The sequence below is a fragment of the Vanrija pseudolonga genome, chromosome 5 (assembly GCF_020906515.1).
Source record: "Vanrija pseudolonga chromosome 5, complete sequence".
In the NCBI taxonomy this organism is placed as follows: Eukaryota; Fungi; Basidiomycota; class Tremellomycetes; order Trichosporonales; family Trichosporonaceae; genus Vanrija; species Vanrija pseudolonga.
In genome coordinates, this window is record NC_085853.1 from 574,980 (window position 1) to 590,049 (window position 15,070).

Below are 15,070 nucleotides of genomic sequence, written 5' to 3' on the forward strand. Positions count from 1 at the left end.
CCCACCCCCCAGTGCAGTCCTCGTTTCAGGAGTGGGCACCCTTCCCCCGCCGCGACGACGACGACGAGAGTTGGTTGCCGCGCCTCGTGACGTAGAGAAGGCGGTTGTTGCACAGCCCACTACTTACTGCCCAGGGTCAATTAACCTTGTCGATTACTACTGCATTTTCTAATAAAAGCTCAAAAACGTAACCTCCTTATTAAAGTGAGAGACTAGCGCAATAACTTACCACACGCGAGACCCACGCGACTTTGCCTCCGCCGCCCCTCCGCCACCCACAAATGTCTGCTTTCAAAGATTCTTCGAGCGCATCATCGAGACCGAGGTCATCCACAACCAAAACAGCAATCACTCAACTCGAGCAAAACATGTCGCGTCCGCCAGCTGGAGGCGCTCAGCCGCGCCCAGCTCCACGACGCCCATCCGCCTCAGTCGCAGCGTCGGGCTCGCGCCCAGCCGCGCCCATCAAGGCTCCCCGGCCCGCAATGCCATCGGCGCGACCTCCCCCCGGCCGCGTTGCGCCAGCAGCAGCCGCCGCATCTGGATCTCGCCCGCCCGCCAAGCAGCCTCTCGGACCAGCAAAGACCTTGCCCCCACCCGTGTCCAACCTGCAGGAGGGGGAGGAGGAGTGGGCCAACCTCATGAAGACGACGCACGACGGAGCCAAGCGTGCCGACTGGTACGCGCGCGGCGTCAAGTCTGTCGAGGTAGGTTTTGAGGATCTGGGGGATTGTGCTAACAGACGTAGGACAAGTGGGAACTTCTGCCTGCCTTCCTCAAGGTCAAGGGTCTTGTCAAGCAGCACCTCGACTCGTTCAACTACTTTGTGCACACGGACATCAAGGCCATCCTGCACGCCAACAACCTCATCATCTCGGACGTCAACCCGCGGTACTACATTCGATACACCGATATCCGTATCGGCAAGCCTGTGCGAAAGGAGATGGGTACGCAGCAGTCGCGCATTACGCCCATGGAGTGCCGCCTCACGGACGGAACGTACTGCGGTGGCATCTACGTCGACATCGAGTACACGCACGAGGACAAGATCAGGCGGCAGAACAATATCCCCATTGGTTCTTTGCCCATCATGCTTCGCTCTGATCTCTGCCACTTGGCTAGCAGGAACGACCAAGACCTCGCGCGCATGGGCGAGTGCCCGCTGGACCCCGGAGGCTACTTTGTTGTCCGCGGCACAGAAAAGGTCATTCTCGTCCAGGAGCAGCTGAGTAAGAACCGTATCATCGTCATGACGGACCCCAAGAAGGATGTGGTCACGGCCGAAGTCACATCGTCGACCCACGACCGTGTCGTCAAGACATATGTCACGACAAAGGCAAAGCGCTTGTACCTCCGCCACAACTCGTTCAAGGAGATGATCCCGATCGTCATTGCGCTCAAGGCGATGGGTATCACGTCCGACAAGGAGATTCTCCAGTTGACGTGTGGCTCGGACGAGCGGTACCAGGAGGCGTTTGGTGTGTCTCTTGAGGAGGCGGCTAGGTGGGTCAGTAAGCATTGGATGATGCTAACCGCAGGCTCCGCATCTACACCCGCCGCCAGGCCCTCGAGTGGATCGGTGCGCGCGTTTCGCCAGGACAGGAGAAGGAGGACCGCAGCTTGCCCCAGAAGCTCACCCCCGTCGACATTGCCATGCAGGCCCTCGCGGCCATGGTGCTCGGTCACGTTCCCGTCCGGGACATGAACTTTAGGCCAAAGTCGATCTACCTCGCGACCATGGCGCGCCGTGTTCTCGCGGCCATGATCGACCCCAAGATGGTCGACGACCGCGACTATGTCGGAAACAAGCGTCTCGAATTGGCTGGTCAGCTCCTTTCGCTCCTGTTCGAGGACTCGTTCAAGACGTTCAACAGCGACCTGAAGAAGAAGATGGACAAGATCTTGGAGAAGAAGAACCGCACGGCGTTCGACGCGAGCAAGCTCTTCACATTGCTGCCTGGCCAGCAGAGCATCACCGATGCCTTCAACCGCTCCATTTCGACGGGTAACTGGTCGCTCAAGCGTTTCCACGTCGAGCGCGCCGGTGTCACCCACGTTCTCTCGCGTCTGTCCTTCATCGCCGCGCTCGGTATGATGACGCGTATCACGTCCCAGTTCGAAAAGACTCGAAAGGTCTCGGGTCCGCGTGCACTTCAGCCCTCACAGTGGGGTATGCTCTGCCCGTCCGATACACCAGAAGGAGAAGCCTGTGGTCTGGTCAAGAACCTTGCTCTTATGACCCACATTACCACCGACGTGCCCGAGGAGCCGCTTTTCCGCCTCGCGTTCATGCTCGGTGCCGAGGACATCTCCCTGCTCACCGGCAACGAGCTGTACCGTCCCGGCGTGCACCTCGTCCAGGTCAACGGTTCGCTCATCGGTGCCACCAACCAGCCCAAGAAGTTTGTCCACGCCTTCCGCAAGCTCCGTCGTTCAGGCCGCACCTCCGAATTCGTCTCCATCTACATCAACCACCACCACAAGGTCATCTACATTGCCTCGGACGGTGGTCGTATCTGTCGCCCGATGATCATTGTCGAGAATGGCCAGTCTAAGGTCACGTCGGAGCACATGGCGCTCCTCAAGGCCGGCAAGGTCACGTTCGACCACTTCCTCCGCTCCGGTCTCGTCGAGTACCTCGATGTCAACGAGGAGAACGACTCGTTCATCGCCTGTTACGAGAACGAGATTACCGAGGACACGACGCATCTCGAGATCGAGCCGTTCACCATCCTCGGCGCCGTCGCTGGTCTTATCCCCTATCCGCACCACAACCAGTCGCCCCGTAACACTTACCAGTGTGCAATGGGCAAACAAGCCATTGGTGCCATTGCCTACAACCAGCTCAACCGTATCGACACGCTGCTGTACCTCATGACATACCCGCAGCAGCCAATGGTCAAGACCAAGACGATCGAGCTGGTCGGCTACGACCGCCTTCCTGCCGGCCAGAACGCCACCGTTGCCGTCATGTCCTACTCGGGCTACGATATTGAGGACGCTCTGATTGTCAACCGCGCGTCTGCGGACCGCGGTTTCGGTCGTTGCCACGTGCTCAAGAAGCAGACTATCCAGCTCAAGCACTTCAACAATGGCACTGCCGAGCGTCTGGCTATGCTCCCTCCCGACCAGCGTCCCGACTCGCACTCGTGGCTCGACCAGGACGGTCTCGTCGCGCCAGGTTCGGTCGTGGCGCAGGGCGACGTCCTCGCGTCGCGCGAGACGCCGCTCGACACGCGCGGCACGGTCGCTGGCTTCAAGCCTTCGCCCGTGGTGCACAAGCTTCCCGAGCCTACCAACATTGACAAGGTCATGGTCACGGATAACGAGGAGGGCCAGTTGATCAAGATTCTCACCCGCCAGACTCGTCGCCCAGAACTTGGAGACAAGTTCTCGTCGCGTCACGGTCAGAAGGGTGTCTGTGGTTTGATTGTTCCGCAGCAGGACATGCCATTCAACGACCAGGGTATTTGCCCCGACATTATCATGAACCCACACGGTTTCCCGTCTCGAATGTGAGTACCGAGCTGGCGGAGCCAGCGAGGCGAACGCCTCTGTGCAAGAGCGAATGAGTACGAGCTTGCTCGCCTCGCTCGCGCCTCTCTGCTCCAGCATGCTAACCCCCCCAGGACGGTCGGAAAGATGATCGAGCTCCTCTCCGGTAAAGCCGGCGTCGTCTCGGGCAAGCTCCAGTACGGTACGGCGTTTGGCGGCTCCAAGGTCGTCGACATGTCCAAGATTCTCATCGACAACGGCTTCTCGTACGCCGGCAAGGACATGCTACAGAGCGGCATCACTGGCGAGCCGCTCGAGGCCTACGTCTACTTTGGCCCCATCTACTACCAGAAGCTCAAGCACATGGTCATGGATAAGATGCACGCGCGTCCGACGGGTCCCAAGGCGAGCTTGACGCGCCAGCCCACCGAAGGTCGTTCCAAGGACGGTGGTCTGCGTCTCGGTGAAATGGAGCGAGGTGAGTGATACGGCAGCTACATTGAGAACTTCGCTAACTTTTCCCAGACTGTCTTATTGGTTACGGCGCGACGCAGCTCCTGCTCGAACGTCTCATGATCTCGTCGGACGCGTTCGATGCCCAGGTGTGCGAAAAGTGCGGCATGCTCGCCTACTCTGGCTGGTGCAAGGGCTGCGCGAGCTCCAAGGCGGTCGTCAAGATCACGATGCCGTACGCGGCCAAGCTGCTGATCCAGGAGCTGATCGGCATGAACATCATGCCCAAGCTCATGATGGAGGATACGGTGTAGTGCGGGGGCGCATCGAGGAGGGGGACGTCGGGGGACGTCGGTGGACGTCGGTCATGTCTACAGTCATTATTGGTACAACAACACATTGCATGCATAGGTTTCGGAATTCGCGCGGGGGAGACTTTGGTGGTCGCTCGCTACGTCGCATGGGTCGTCGGCAGCATCAAGCCCCGACGACACTCGACTCGGCGTCTCGCACAGTCACCAGTCTGGGGTCCCCATGTTCCGGCCGAGTTGCCGCCTGGTGGAGGCTTTCTAAGCTGCCGTCGGTGGATGCCGATGATGCCGGCCGGTGGAGGGGGGAGGTACATCATCTCGGTCGGGGGCTCGGTCGTGTCGTTGCCGTGTCGTCGCCGCAACTATCTGTTGACTCGTATCCATGCGCCTAAGAACAGCAGCTCAACGCTCCCTCCGCCCACTCGTCGTCACACCTCGCGCCCGCACCATGTCGACTACCACCAAGCCCTACGTCCTCTCCGAGATCGTGCTGCGCGAGGACGCGCCAGAGTGGCCCTCGCACTCAATGTTTGTGAACCGGACGAAGAGTGACCTGGCGTGAGTACAGGCCGCGCGCAGCGCGGGCTGGGGATGTACCGGCCGGCCGGTACAGGGCTTTACGCTCGGCATGCCGAATCCCCCACCGCCTGCACCACCCGCCCACGCCCGCCCCATCGCGCTCGCTGACGCTCGCGCGCCGCAGCATCCTCGGCATCCCGTACACCCGCGACCCGCTCACGTTCGGCACCATCCGCGGCGACCTGGCCACCAAGACTGGCTTGAAGGACGTCACGGTGCCCACTATCGAGTATGCGCCGGGCGAGTACGTGACTGATTCGTGGACGATCGCCGAATGGGTGAGTGGGCGAGGGGACTGCAGGTGGTCGAGGCTGGGCGCGCCCCTGACACCCCCGCCAGCTCGAGAAGAACCACGGCACACCCACCAACACGCTCTTCCCCGCCGGCTCGAATCCCTTCGCGCGCTTCCTCAAGCGGTGGGTGGACGAGGAGCTCGTGCTCGAGATCCGCGAGCTCTTCCGGCCCCTGTTCTACACGTACCAGGATGCCGAGTCGGCCGAGTACTTCCTACGCGTGAAGTACGGCAACGACAGTGCGCTGCTCAACGGGCAGATCGAGCGGCTGGGCTCCAAGGCCGAAGTCGCGAAGCTCGGCGTGCGTGGACGCGCCAAGCTCCGCACGCTGGAGAACTACCTCGCCGACGCGCCCGCCGGCGGGCCGTTCTTCTTGGGCGACAAGCCGACCCACGCCGACTCGATCGTGTTCGGCTGGTACCTCTGCTCGCAGGTCAACGCGCCCGTGGTCAACGCCGAGCTGTGGGAGAACGACGAGCTGCCGCGCATCAAGGCGTGGGTGGGGGAGATGAAGAAGGCTACGGGGCTGGACTTGAGCAAGCAGTGGACGCCCAAGGTCGTGCCGAAGTAGGAAGGGGAGATGAACTGGTGGTAGAGAATGGCAGGAGGAAACAAACGCGGTATACTCAACCCCCACTCACTTTCACACTCGTCACCCTTCTTGACGTTCTACCTCATCTCTCAACTTACAATGCCGCAGGCAAGTGGGCCACTCGACGATGTCGACTCGGTGAGCTGGTCGATTTCGGGTGCTAAGCTGACAACAGCTCCTCGACGCGCTGAGGAAGGAGTTCCGCGACGCGCCGCACGGCGTGAGCTGTTTTCTTGATGTTTGCAGCTGACATGCAGCCTAACAATGGCGACGAGGCTACAAACGCAGCTGCGATGGCGCCCAACTCGGTGAGCTGACTCTCCGTGGTTCAGAGCATCAGCTCACATGGTAGTCGTCCCGTGTTTCGAGGACAGTCGTGGACGGAGCGAGCCCACCACCACCCACGCACGACGTGAGCTGACCATCCATCATTCTGAGCTGACCCCAGGTGGTCAATGGCCAAAAGGACGTCGATGGGGCTAGGGAAGGCGAAGTTACCTGGCCACCACACGAACACGGCGAGGTGAGCTGAGAACCACTCCCGTGAAGCTGACAGACAGCCTGCGCACTATGGGAAGGAAGATCCGCCAGTCCCAGGGAATCCCCAACCCGCAGTCCATCCGGTGAGCTTAGAAGGATGTGGATACTGAAGCTGACAACAGTTCCACAACGAGTCAAGAAGAGACCAGCCCCCAAGCCCCGAGATACCTCGCCACGCTCACGAAACACCAGAGCCTGCCGACGGCCCATCCAAGCCGGGCCCCACAACGCCAGTACGCACCCCGCCCGTCCGCCCCCCGTCCCCGCCACCGGTGCCGAAGCGTGAGTCTCGGTCGTGGCGCACGAAGGAGCGCGTGGGGGACGGCACCAACTTTACCCCGCTTGGCCGCCGCGGTCGGGGGCGATCGCCGGGCTCGCCGAGCCCTCTTATTCCGGGGTACAAGCACCTGCCGAAGTATCGTCTGTGCTCGGCGTATTCGCGGGATGAGTGCCGACTCGGTGCGGCTTGTGGTTTGCGGCACTTCCTCCCCTCGACGTCTGGGGATGTGCAGCGCCGTGGTAACGGGTGGGGCCAAGGCCAACGGCGGAGCACCCAGCAATCCGTCCCACCCGCTCCGGCGCACCCAGCCAAACTTAGTTACGATGATACCTCAGCACAAGACGTCCGCACTCCTGACCAGCTGGCGCACGCCGCAAGCACACATCGCAAGGCTCCGTGGCTCCATTTTCGTACGCCTTGCACATTCTTCGCTACCTCTGAGGGGTGTAAGCGAGGCAACGTGTGCACGTTTATTCACACAAACATAGGTGCCACCGACACGGGCAGGTTGTCACCACTCGGCAGCGACGACGGGTGGGGCCCGCCTAGGGCCACATACGGCGAAGATCAAGATCGTTCGCAGCATCGGGCACAAGACGTCGACGCGTGGCGAACGGCGATACCAGCCACACCAGACGACGAAGGGTCATCGGCAGCACCTCCACCAGCGCCAGCGCGCTCAGCACTACGGAACGAGCCCCGCCTCCGTCGTCATGAAGGCAAAACACCAAAGCCCAGGCTTCGTGCCGCGCCGAAGACCCCAGCGCCGCAGAGCACCAAACCTGCGCCGGTACTCGTCGAGGGCTCGAGGCCTGTGCGGCATGCGATGGAGGAGATCGTTGCGCGTCTCAAGAACGAGAACGAGAGACGGGGACAGGAGAGCCCGAGCACGCGGTCGCCGAGTGCGCTCGCCTCACCGAGTGTCCAGAATGGATCGAGTGTGGCGCGCGGCGTTATCATGACGCCGCGCGGCCTCGAGCCGCCGCGGGAGACAGAGGATGACGGGTGGCCGTCGCCACCTGCTCGTGAAGCAAATCAAGGTCAAGGGCCCGCCACACCCGCCCTCGAGACCAGCGAGTGGCCGGCACGCGAAGAGACCCCCGCGCTCGTCGTCACGGACATTGAAGTGGCGCCTGGCTCCCGCCCCGACGAGATCGCGAGCGAGTGGAGCCGCCGCGGTGTGGTTGAGAGCGTCGAGATTGTCAAGGTTGTTGCGCGGGTCGTGTGGCGGCCGTTCCACGAGTGATGGTGAGCTTAGAATCGCCATCAGCTTTAGCTTACATCCCAGGCTGGGGTCAAGGTTGAAGTGAGCTGTCGTGGAAGGGCCCAAACCAGCTGTCGCCAACTACAGCACTGCAAGGTTATCCAGCGCGTGTGTATCCATCTGCCGCAATCCTATCCAGGCCTCCGATTGCAGTATATAGCGCGCTGTTATCACCAAAAGCATCACCAAAGCAAAGCAGATACCGTCATCCCGTAAATCCATGCAACATTTCGAGTCTCAGGGCCCTCCCCCACTCCACCTCCCCCACCCTGCCACAAATCCCAACACTGCATCTTTACAAGTTTACAACAGCCCCAACGCCTCGCGGCGCGACTTGCTCGCTGGGTCGAACACGGGCACGTCGCCGACGCTGACGGCGCGCGTGCCCTCGCGGTTGGTCGCGCCGTCGACGTCGAGGGTGGCGGCGTCTGCGCGGGGTGTCAGCGCTCACTCTTTCGGGACGCCGCGACGGCTTCGGGACCCATCCGACGGCTACATCCGTCGGAGGGCACCCATGACGCCATATTCGATACCGTCTCTACTCACGCAGCGTCGACCGGTTGTCCCAAATAGCAAGCGAGTTCTCCTCCCACCTGAAGCGCACCTGCAGGTCGTGGTTACCGTGGATATGCTCGAACAGGAACGCAAGCAGCACGTCGCTCTCCTCCTTGGTCACCTCGTTGATGCGGCGCGTGAACATCTTGTTGACGAACAGGCCCTTCCACCCCGTGACCGGGTGGGTGCGGATGACGGGGTGACTGGCCCGCAAGTCCTGGTTCGAGTTGAGCGGGTGGCCGCGGTTCGTGCGGAACGTCGTCTGGCCGCCGTTCTCCTTGTTCACGTCGAGGAAGAGCGTGCCCTCGTGGATCGCCGTCAGGCCCTCGAGCAGCGCCTGCACGGGCGGCGAGAGACGGTCGTACGCCTCGTACGCGCTCGCCCAGAGCGTGTCCCCGCCCGTAGGGGGCAGGTCGCGGATCTGGAGGCACGCATAGGACGCGGGCACGGGCTCGAAGCTCACGTCCGTGTGCCAGCGCTCCTTGCCGGCCTCGCGGGTGAGCAGGGAGGAGTTGAGGCTCGTCTTGAGCTTCTCGTTGTACACGAACTGGTTGGACACGCGCGAGATGTGGTCGCCGTCTCGCCCAGATTCGAGCGTGCACGGGTGGATGTGCAGGCCTGCGTTGGGCGGCCGGATGCCCGCGACGCCCAGCGCGTCGATCAGGCGCGTCTGCTCCTCGGGGGTGATGATCGCGTTGCGGAAGAAGACGACGCCGCGCTCCGCGATGAGCGTGGCCAGGGCGGCGACCTTGGCGTCGTCGGCGAGGATGTCGCGGATCGACAGCACAGGAGCGCCCGTGTGCGTCGACGCCGGGAACTCGGTGCCCACTGCTGGCGTGTTGTCGAAGTGCGCGTAGGCGAGGAGGGGGGCCGAGGGGGCGGGGGTAGGCTGGGCGGCGGCGGCCTTGAGCGGCGCGGCCGCGACGGGCTCGACGGGGACAGCGACGGGTGCCATGTTGTGGTTGGTGAGTGCAGGGTAGGGGTGCGCCCACTTCTGAGCGCACCACGCTACGCTATATGCTTATCCGCGCTTGCATCCCCGGCAACCCGCAAGCTGACGCACTTGTGACTGTGTCAATCGCTTAGAGCGATGCGGCAGCCAAGAACTCGAAGAGTTGGTGGCACATCATCATTGTGCGTCGTCACGCCATCCGGCGCCACACCAGCCAGTCCACCCCGTCCACCGTGCCCACACCTCACCATCCCCCCTCCGCACCCCCTCGCCCGTCCCGAACGACCCTCGCGCAATCACGCAAGCCTGCACACATCTTATCACAGCATATCACACCCTGTAAATCTGGAATAATGGTGCGGCGTGGGCGCGGCGCGGTGTGCTAGCCGGCGAGCGGTGGGTGAGCGGCGCTGGCGGCTGTGCTGATTATTGTCGCCCACCTCCGACCGTCACGCTCGCACGCACGCACACATCACGCTCGCGCTCAGTATCTGGAATACTTATCGGTAACTTGCGAGATGTCACGGCGATGGCCGAAAGCTCGGCGACGTCGTCGCAGCTAGTGAGCACTCCCTGCGCGGGGCGAGGGCGGCGGCTCTTCCGCCGACCTTCTGCCACCCTCCCCCTGTACTTCCTGCCTGCGCCGTCCCACCCACCACGCACGTCCAAGAAGCACATGCATACCCAAAGTCTAGAGCAGTTCTATAGCAGCCACCCGACGAAACAGCATACGAACACAACGCCTACACCACCACCGCCTACACCTCTTCCTCCTCGGCCCACGCCTCGGCCTCGGCCTCGTTGACCTTCTCATCGGGGTCGGTCAGCGGCTCGTCGGGGATGGCCAGCGTGGTGAGGAGCACAAACACGGCGCCGATGAGGCCCAAGATGAACGTGTTGCGCAGGGCAAACTGGTACGCCTCGCGCGCGAGCGCCTGCTTCTTCTCGCTCAGCAGCGGGATCTCGTGCGTCGAGCGGCGCAGCTTGGCGAGGAGCTTCTCGGACGTGAACCGTTCCGAGAGGTACACGCCGAGCGAGTTCTGGAACACTGCGCCGGACAGGCCGACGCCAAACACCTGCCCGACGGCACGCCACAGCGAGATGTAGCCCGTCGCAATGGCGATCTCGGACGGGTCGATCGTGTTGAGGTTGGCGATGAGGTTGAGCGTCAGGATGCCGTTGAAGCCCGCGCCCATGGGCAGCACACTCAGCCACTGGTGCGCCCACGACGCGCCGGGCTTGAGGTTGATGAGGAGCAGCATGGCGATGATGGGGCCGAGGGCGAAGAGTAGCATTGCCTTCTGGTACCGCTTCGTCTTCTTCACATACATGCCGACCAGGGGCGCGACGACCGTCATGGCGATCGAGTTGGGGATGAGGTGCGCGCCGGCTTCGGAGAGGCTCTGCTTGAAGACGACCTCGAAGACCATCCTGTGGGTGTCAGGGGGGGGCACAACACGGCGTCACGCCGACTTACGGGAGATGGTACATCATGTTAAAGTTGACGACGGCGATCGTGCCCGCGATGATGCCGACGCACAGCTGGACGCGGCGCCGGAGGAACGACAGTGGGAGGATGGGCTTGCGCGCAAACTTGAGCTCGATGATGATGAAGGCGACGAACGACGCGACCGTGATCGAGGCGGCGGCGATGGCGATCGCGTCGTGCGTGATGGGAATGTCGGCGGCCGAGCGCTCGAGGAGGAGGAGGAACGCGCCAATGGCGACGAGCAGCGTGAACGATCCGCCAAAGTCGATCTCCTTGAGCTTTTCGAGCGAGTAGGATGCCTTCTCCTTCTGCTCGACGCATAGGGGTGCGATGAATAGGAGGACGGCAGAGATGGGGACCTGGGCTGGGGGTGTCAACACTTCGTTACTACTGCCACTCACCATAGAAAGCCGCACGCCAGCCAAAGTGCTGCGTGAGCCAGCCGCCGACGGGTCCGCCGAGGCCGAGACCCGCGCCAAAGACGGCAAAGCTCACGCCCTGGTAGAAGCCCATGTCGGCCTTGGAGAAGGCCTCGGCCATGATGACATTCGACACGGTGCCGACGCCACCGCCACCCATGCCTGCGACGAAGCGAGCCAGAATCAGGAAGTTGAAGTTGGGCGCGAAGCCGCAGAAGAAGGTGCCGACGGTGAAGAGCAGCAGCGCCTGGAGGTACGAGACGCGGCGGCCGAGAATGTCGGCTAGCCGCCCGTACAGCGGCGTAAATGTGACCGAGGACCAGAGGTACGCCGTGCCGATCCACGGCTCGCGGTCAAACGAGTTGAGCTCGGACGAGATGGTGGGGACGCAGGTCGCGACGACTGGGCGTCAGCTACCTAGCCCCGGCATACCGACTCACTCGTCATGTCCAGCGACGTGAGGAAGAAGGACACCATGGTCGTCCAGACGATCAGCGTCTTGCGGAACCCCGTCGCGTACTCGCGCTCCGGCGACCCGGGACGCGAGATGAGCGGCGTACGCTCGCTCGGCGACTGGGAGCGGGTCATTGTGCGTGTGAAGAACAAGAGGCTGGGAAGAAGCGGATATCGCTTGCAGGCTGGTATTTGTGCTTGCTAGCGTTGTTGTTATCGCCAACCGAACTGGTCTGAGTAGGTCGGGTCGGGTGGTCCAAGAAAAATTGGCCACGGGCGGCGTGTGACCTCGTCGCTCTTGTCGTCGTCGTGGTCGTCGTCGTCCCGTCAGTCTGGGGTAAGCCTAGCTGTCTTTGTGCTGGTCAACGCGGGCTGGGATGCAAAGACAAGAAGAGAGCAGCGGCTGCACCTGCAGTAGCACTTGAGCACTTGGCAAAAATGTTAGTGACTGCCCTGTGTCAGTTAGGTCTCCTTGTCGCCATCGCAAATGAAATTCCTGGCAGCGGCAGCGACGGCGGCAACCAACGACCGCCGCCGGCGCCAGCCGTGTCGTGCCTAGAAATCACAAGGGACGCGCCGAGTCCGCCGCCGCCGCCGCCGCTGCGCCGGGCCGAAACAAATCAACAACAACGGTGTCCGTCGCTCTCGACGAGCCCTCCTCGGCCTCGGCTCGCTCGGTGCAGACGCTTGCTTCGCCGGGATGCAGGCCTGTGCTTGTCAGCAAGCTCATCAGCGTCCATCCCCAGGCGTCAAATCCCTGCGCATTGTTCGTATTTGTTTCGCGTTACTTTGCCGGCCAGCGTAGAGAGACTCTTGTTTTGATGACGCGCGAATGGCGTGATTCGGCACCATCACGTCACTCCACAGTGTGCCGACACGGACAGTGCCGACGACGACGGCAGTGACGGCTGCAGGTGCAACGATGCAGCAGCAGTGACATCGACGCGATGTAAGCAGCATTCACTGACTGACAGTTGGTTTACTGCATACTGCTACACCCACCTCGCCGCCATGAGGATTGCGATCGCGGGCGTCCTCGCCGTCATCGGGCTCGTCATCGTCTGGCTGAGCTTTGACGACGACTATGTCGCCAGCACAAAGCCCAACATCATCCTGATCCGTGAGTCCGGCAGCGAGCGGCGGCAGGCAAGGCAAGGCACGCGGAGCGGCGGTCGGGGCGGCGAGACATGAGCCGCATTTTGGCCGTGCGTGCGAGCGAGCGAGCGAGCTTGCCGCCTGATCGTGCGAGCGAGTAGCGAGCCAGCGGCGTACAGCGCTCCGAATCCTCATCGCTTGCTTGCTGTGGCTTCGCATCATCCGAATACTACTCACACACAACCTCAGTCACAGACGACCAGGACAAGGGCACGCTCCACCCCAGCGTGCCGCACCTCCTCCCGCGCACAGCGCAGCACCTCGTCCAAGAGGGCACATACTACGAAAACTTCTTCGCGCCCGTGTCCGTCTGCTGCCCGTCGCGCGTGTCACTGTTGCGCACGCAGTACGCGCATAACCACAACATCACCTATGTCACCAAGCCGTGGGGCGGGTGGGAGGTGTTCAACAAGTACGGATATGTCGGCAAGACGCTCCCCGACTGGCTCCAGCGCGCGGGGTACGACACGTTCTACGTCGGCAAGCTGATGTGAGTGGGATTGGGAGTGGCGCGGCGTGTGGCGAGTATCCAAGCGAGCTTGTGAGCTCGTGATCTCCAGCTCGCTTGCACGCTCGCTCCACTGGCTCCACTGTGGCACGACTCACACGCAACAGGAACGACCACACGGCGTCCAACTGCCAGTCGCTGCCCGTATCCGGCTTCACGTCGTCCGACTTCCTCGTCGATCCGTACACGTACGACTATTGGAACCCGGGCTTCTCGCGCGACAGTGAGTCGGCGTGGCAGAGTGGCGGCGTGTGTCAACCGAAGCTGACGTGATGCCCTCCTTTGTTTATCGTTACTCACCGTTACGTGTGACGACGTCTGTGCCACACCCATCAACAACCCCCAGACGGCCCGGTCAAGGTCTACAGGAACCAGTACAGCACCGACATTCTCGCGCGCAAGTCGATCGACTACCTCAAGCGCGCGCTCGAGTTTGACCGGCCCTTCTTCCTGACCATTGCGCCCATCGCGCCGCACTCGTGGATCGACTCGAAGCGGCTCAAGGGCGACGAGAGCTTCAAGATCCCCTTCAACATCCCGGCCAGCGCGCCGCGCCACGCCAACCTCTTCGCGACGGAGCGCGCGCCGCGCTACGAGAGCTGGAACCCGGACGAGCCGCACGGCGTGAGCTGGGTCCGCGAGCTGCCCAAGCTCAACACTACCCAAGAAGCCTACCTCGACGAGTTCTACCGCGGGCGCCTGCGCGCGCTGCAAGCCGTCGACGAGCTCGTCGAGCGCGTCGTCCAAAAGGTCGAGAAGGCAGGCAAGCTCGACAACACGTACATCATCTACACGGCCGACAATGGCTTCGCCATCGGCTCGCACCGCCGGCAGCCGGGCAAAACGCTCGGGTTCGAGGAGGACATCCACGTGCCGCTTGTCATCCGCGGCCCGGGCATCAAGCGCGGGTTCGTCGACAAGCTGAGCAGCTACGGCATCGTCGACCTGTCGCGCACGATCCTCGAGCTCGCCGGCGCCAAGACGGACCACGAGAACGACGGCGTCAAGATCAACCTGCACGACGGGGCCGACGAGGCGGCCGCGCTCGCCCAGCTGCCCGAGGACGTGCCGCCCAACGCGACGGTCCCGGACAGCGCGCACGGCGACGCCCGCCACTCAATCACAGAGTACTGGGTCCTCGGGGGCGACGAGGGCATCTACGCCACCGGCCCGCACGTGAACAACACATACCGCACGCTGCGGGTCCACGACGAGGTCGCCGGGCGCGCGGTCACGTGGAGCTACAGCGTGTGGTGCACGGGCGAGCGCGAGCTGTACGATCTCGTCGACGACCCGTACCAGGTGCGCAACCTGCTTGCGCCGTTGAACGCTTTGGGGCCGTTCGCGAGCTTCGACGCGGCCGGGGAGAACGGCCGCGCAGTGCTCCCGCGCAGCTTGCAGCGCACGCTCCACCGCCTCGACGCGCTCACCCTCGTGCTCAAGACGTGCGTCGGCGACACGTGCCGCCGCCCATACGCCGCCCTCTTCCCCGACCACGCGGGCGAGGTCGTCCTCCAGCACGCCCTGCACCGCAGGTACGACGCCTACTTTGAGGCCCTGCCCAAGGTGCACTTCTCCGACTGCCGCCTCGGCTTCCAGACGCGCAACGAGAAGCCCGAGTGGGAGGCAGACCTCGCCTTTCCGGGTCTGAGGGCGCCGCCCGCAGAGCCATCACCCGTGCCCGGCTCCTCCGCGTCAGACAACCAGGCAGTGTTCGTTATTCAGTAGTTGT

At 62.8% G+C, this 15,070-nt stretch overlaps 6 protein-coding genes across 6 annotated transcripts; 4 read left to right on the forward strand and 2 right to left on the reverse strand.

Annotated features, from left to right (window-relative positions):
- The first annotated feature begins 328 nt into the window (after positions 1–328).
- rpc2 (DNA-directed RNA polymerase III subunit RPC2) lies at positions 329–4,369 on the forward strand. The gene is made up of 5 exons (XM_062773430.1): positions 329–707; positions 749–1,503; positions 1,539–3,515; positions 3,630–3,973; positions 4,021–4,369. The coding sequence occupies exons 1-5, from the start codon at positions 369–371 to the stop codon at positions 4,260–4,262; spliced, it is 3,657 nt and encodes a 1,218-aa protein (XP_062629414.1). The 5' UTR covers positions 329–368; the 3' UTR covers positions 4,263–4,369.
- Positions 4,370–4,618: 249 nt separating this feature from the next.
- LOC62_05G006915 (uncharacterized protein) lies at positions 4,619–5,722 on the forward strand. Its single transcript, XM_062773431.1, has 3 exons — positions 4,619–4,817; positions 4,963–5,116; positions 5,178–5,722. Exons 1-3 carry the CDS (start codon positions 4,642–4,644, stop codon positions 5,700–5,702), a joined length of 855 nt encoding a protein of 284 aa, XP_062629415.1. The 5' UTR covers positions 4,619–4,641; the 3' UTR covers positions 5,703–5,722.
- Positions 5,723–5,822: 100 nt separating this feature from the next.
- LOC62_05G006916 (uncharacterized protein) lies at positions 5,823–7,789 on the forward strand (the record flags this gene model as incomplete). The annotated part of the gene is made up of 4 exons (XM_062773432.1): positions 5,823–5,861; positions 5,899–5,943; positions 6,386–6,545; positions 7,032–7,789. The coding sequence occupies 4 exons, from the start codon at positions 5,823–5,825 to the stop codon at positions 7,787–7,789; spliced, it is 1,002 nt and encodes a 333-aa protein (XP_062629416.1).
- A 321-nt stretch (positions 7,790–8,110) lies between these two features.
- SPBC460.04c_5 (Putative alpha-ketoglutarate-dependent sulfonate dioxygenase) lies at positions 8,111–9,317 on the reverse strand (the record flags this gene model as incomplete). The annotated part of the gene is made up of 2 exons (XM_062773433.1): positions 8,111–8,235; positions 8,354–9,317. 2 exons carry the CDS (start codon positions 9,315–9,317, stop codon positions 8,111–8,113), a joined length of 1,089 nt encoding a protein of 362 aa, XP_062629417.1.
- A 709-nt stretch (positions 9,318–10,026) lies between these two features.
- Positions 10,027–12,043, reverse strand: dotC_2 (Efflux pump dotC). Its single transcript, XM_062773434.1, has 4 exons — positions 11,663–12,043; positions 11,205–11,624; positions 10,792–11,167; positions 10,027–10,745 (listed from the first exon to the last, which is right to left on the reverse strand). The coding sequence occupies exons 1-4, from the start codon at positions 11,808–11,810 to the stop codon at positions 10,073–10,075; spliced, it is 1,617 nt and encodes a 538-aa protein (XP_062629418.1). The 5' UTR covers positions 11,811–12,043; the 3' UTR covers positions 10,027–10,072.
- A 643-nt stretch (positions 12,044–12,686) lies between these two features.
- ARS (Arylsulfatase) lies at positions 12,687–15,066 on the forward strand (the record flags this gene model as incomplete). Its single annotated transcript, XM_062773435.1, has 4 exons — positions 12,687–12,795; positions 13,020–13,320; positions 13,446–13,561; positions 13,685–15,066. The coding sequence occupies 4 exons, from the start codon at positions 12,687–12,689 to the stop codon at positions 15,064–15,066; spliced, it is 1,908 nt and encodes a 635-aa protein (XP_062629419.1).
- Between the last annotated feature and the right edge of the window lie 4 nt (positions 15,067–15,070).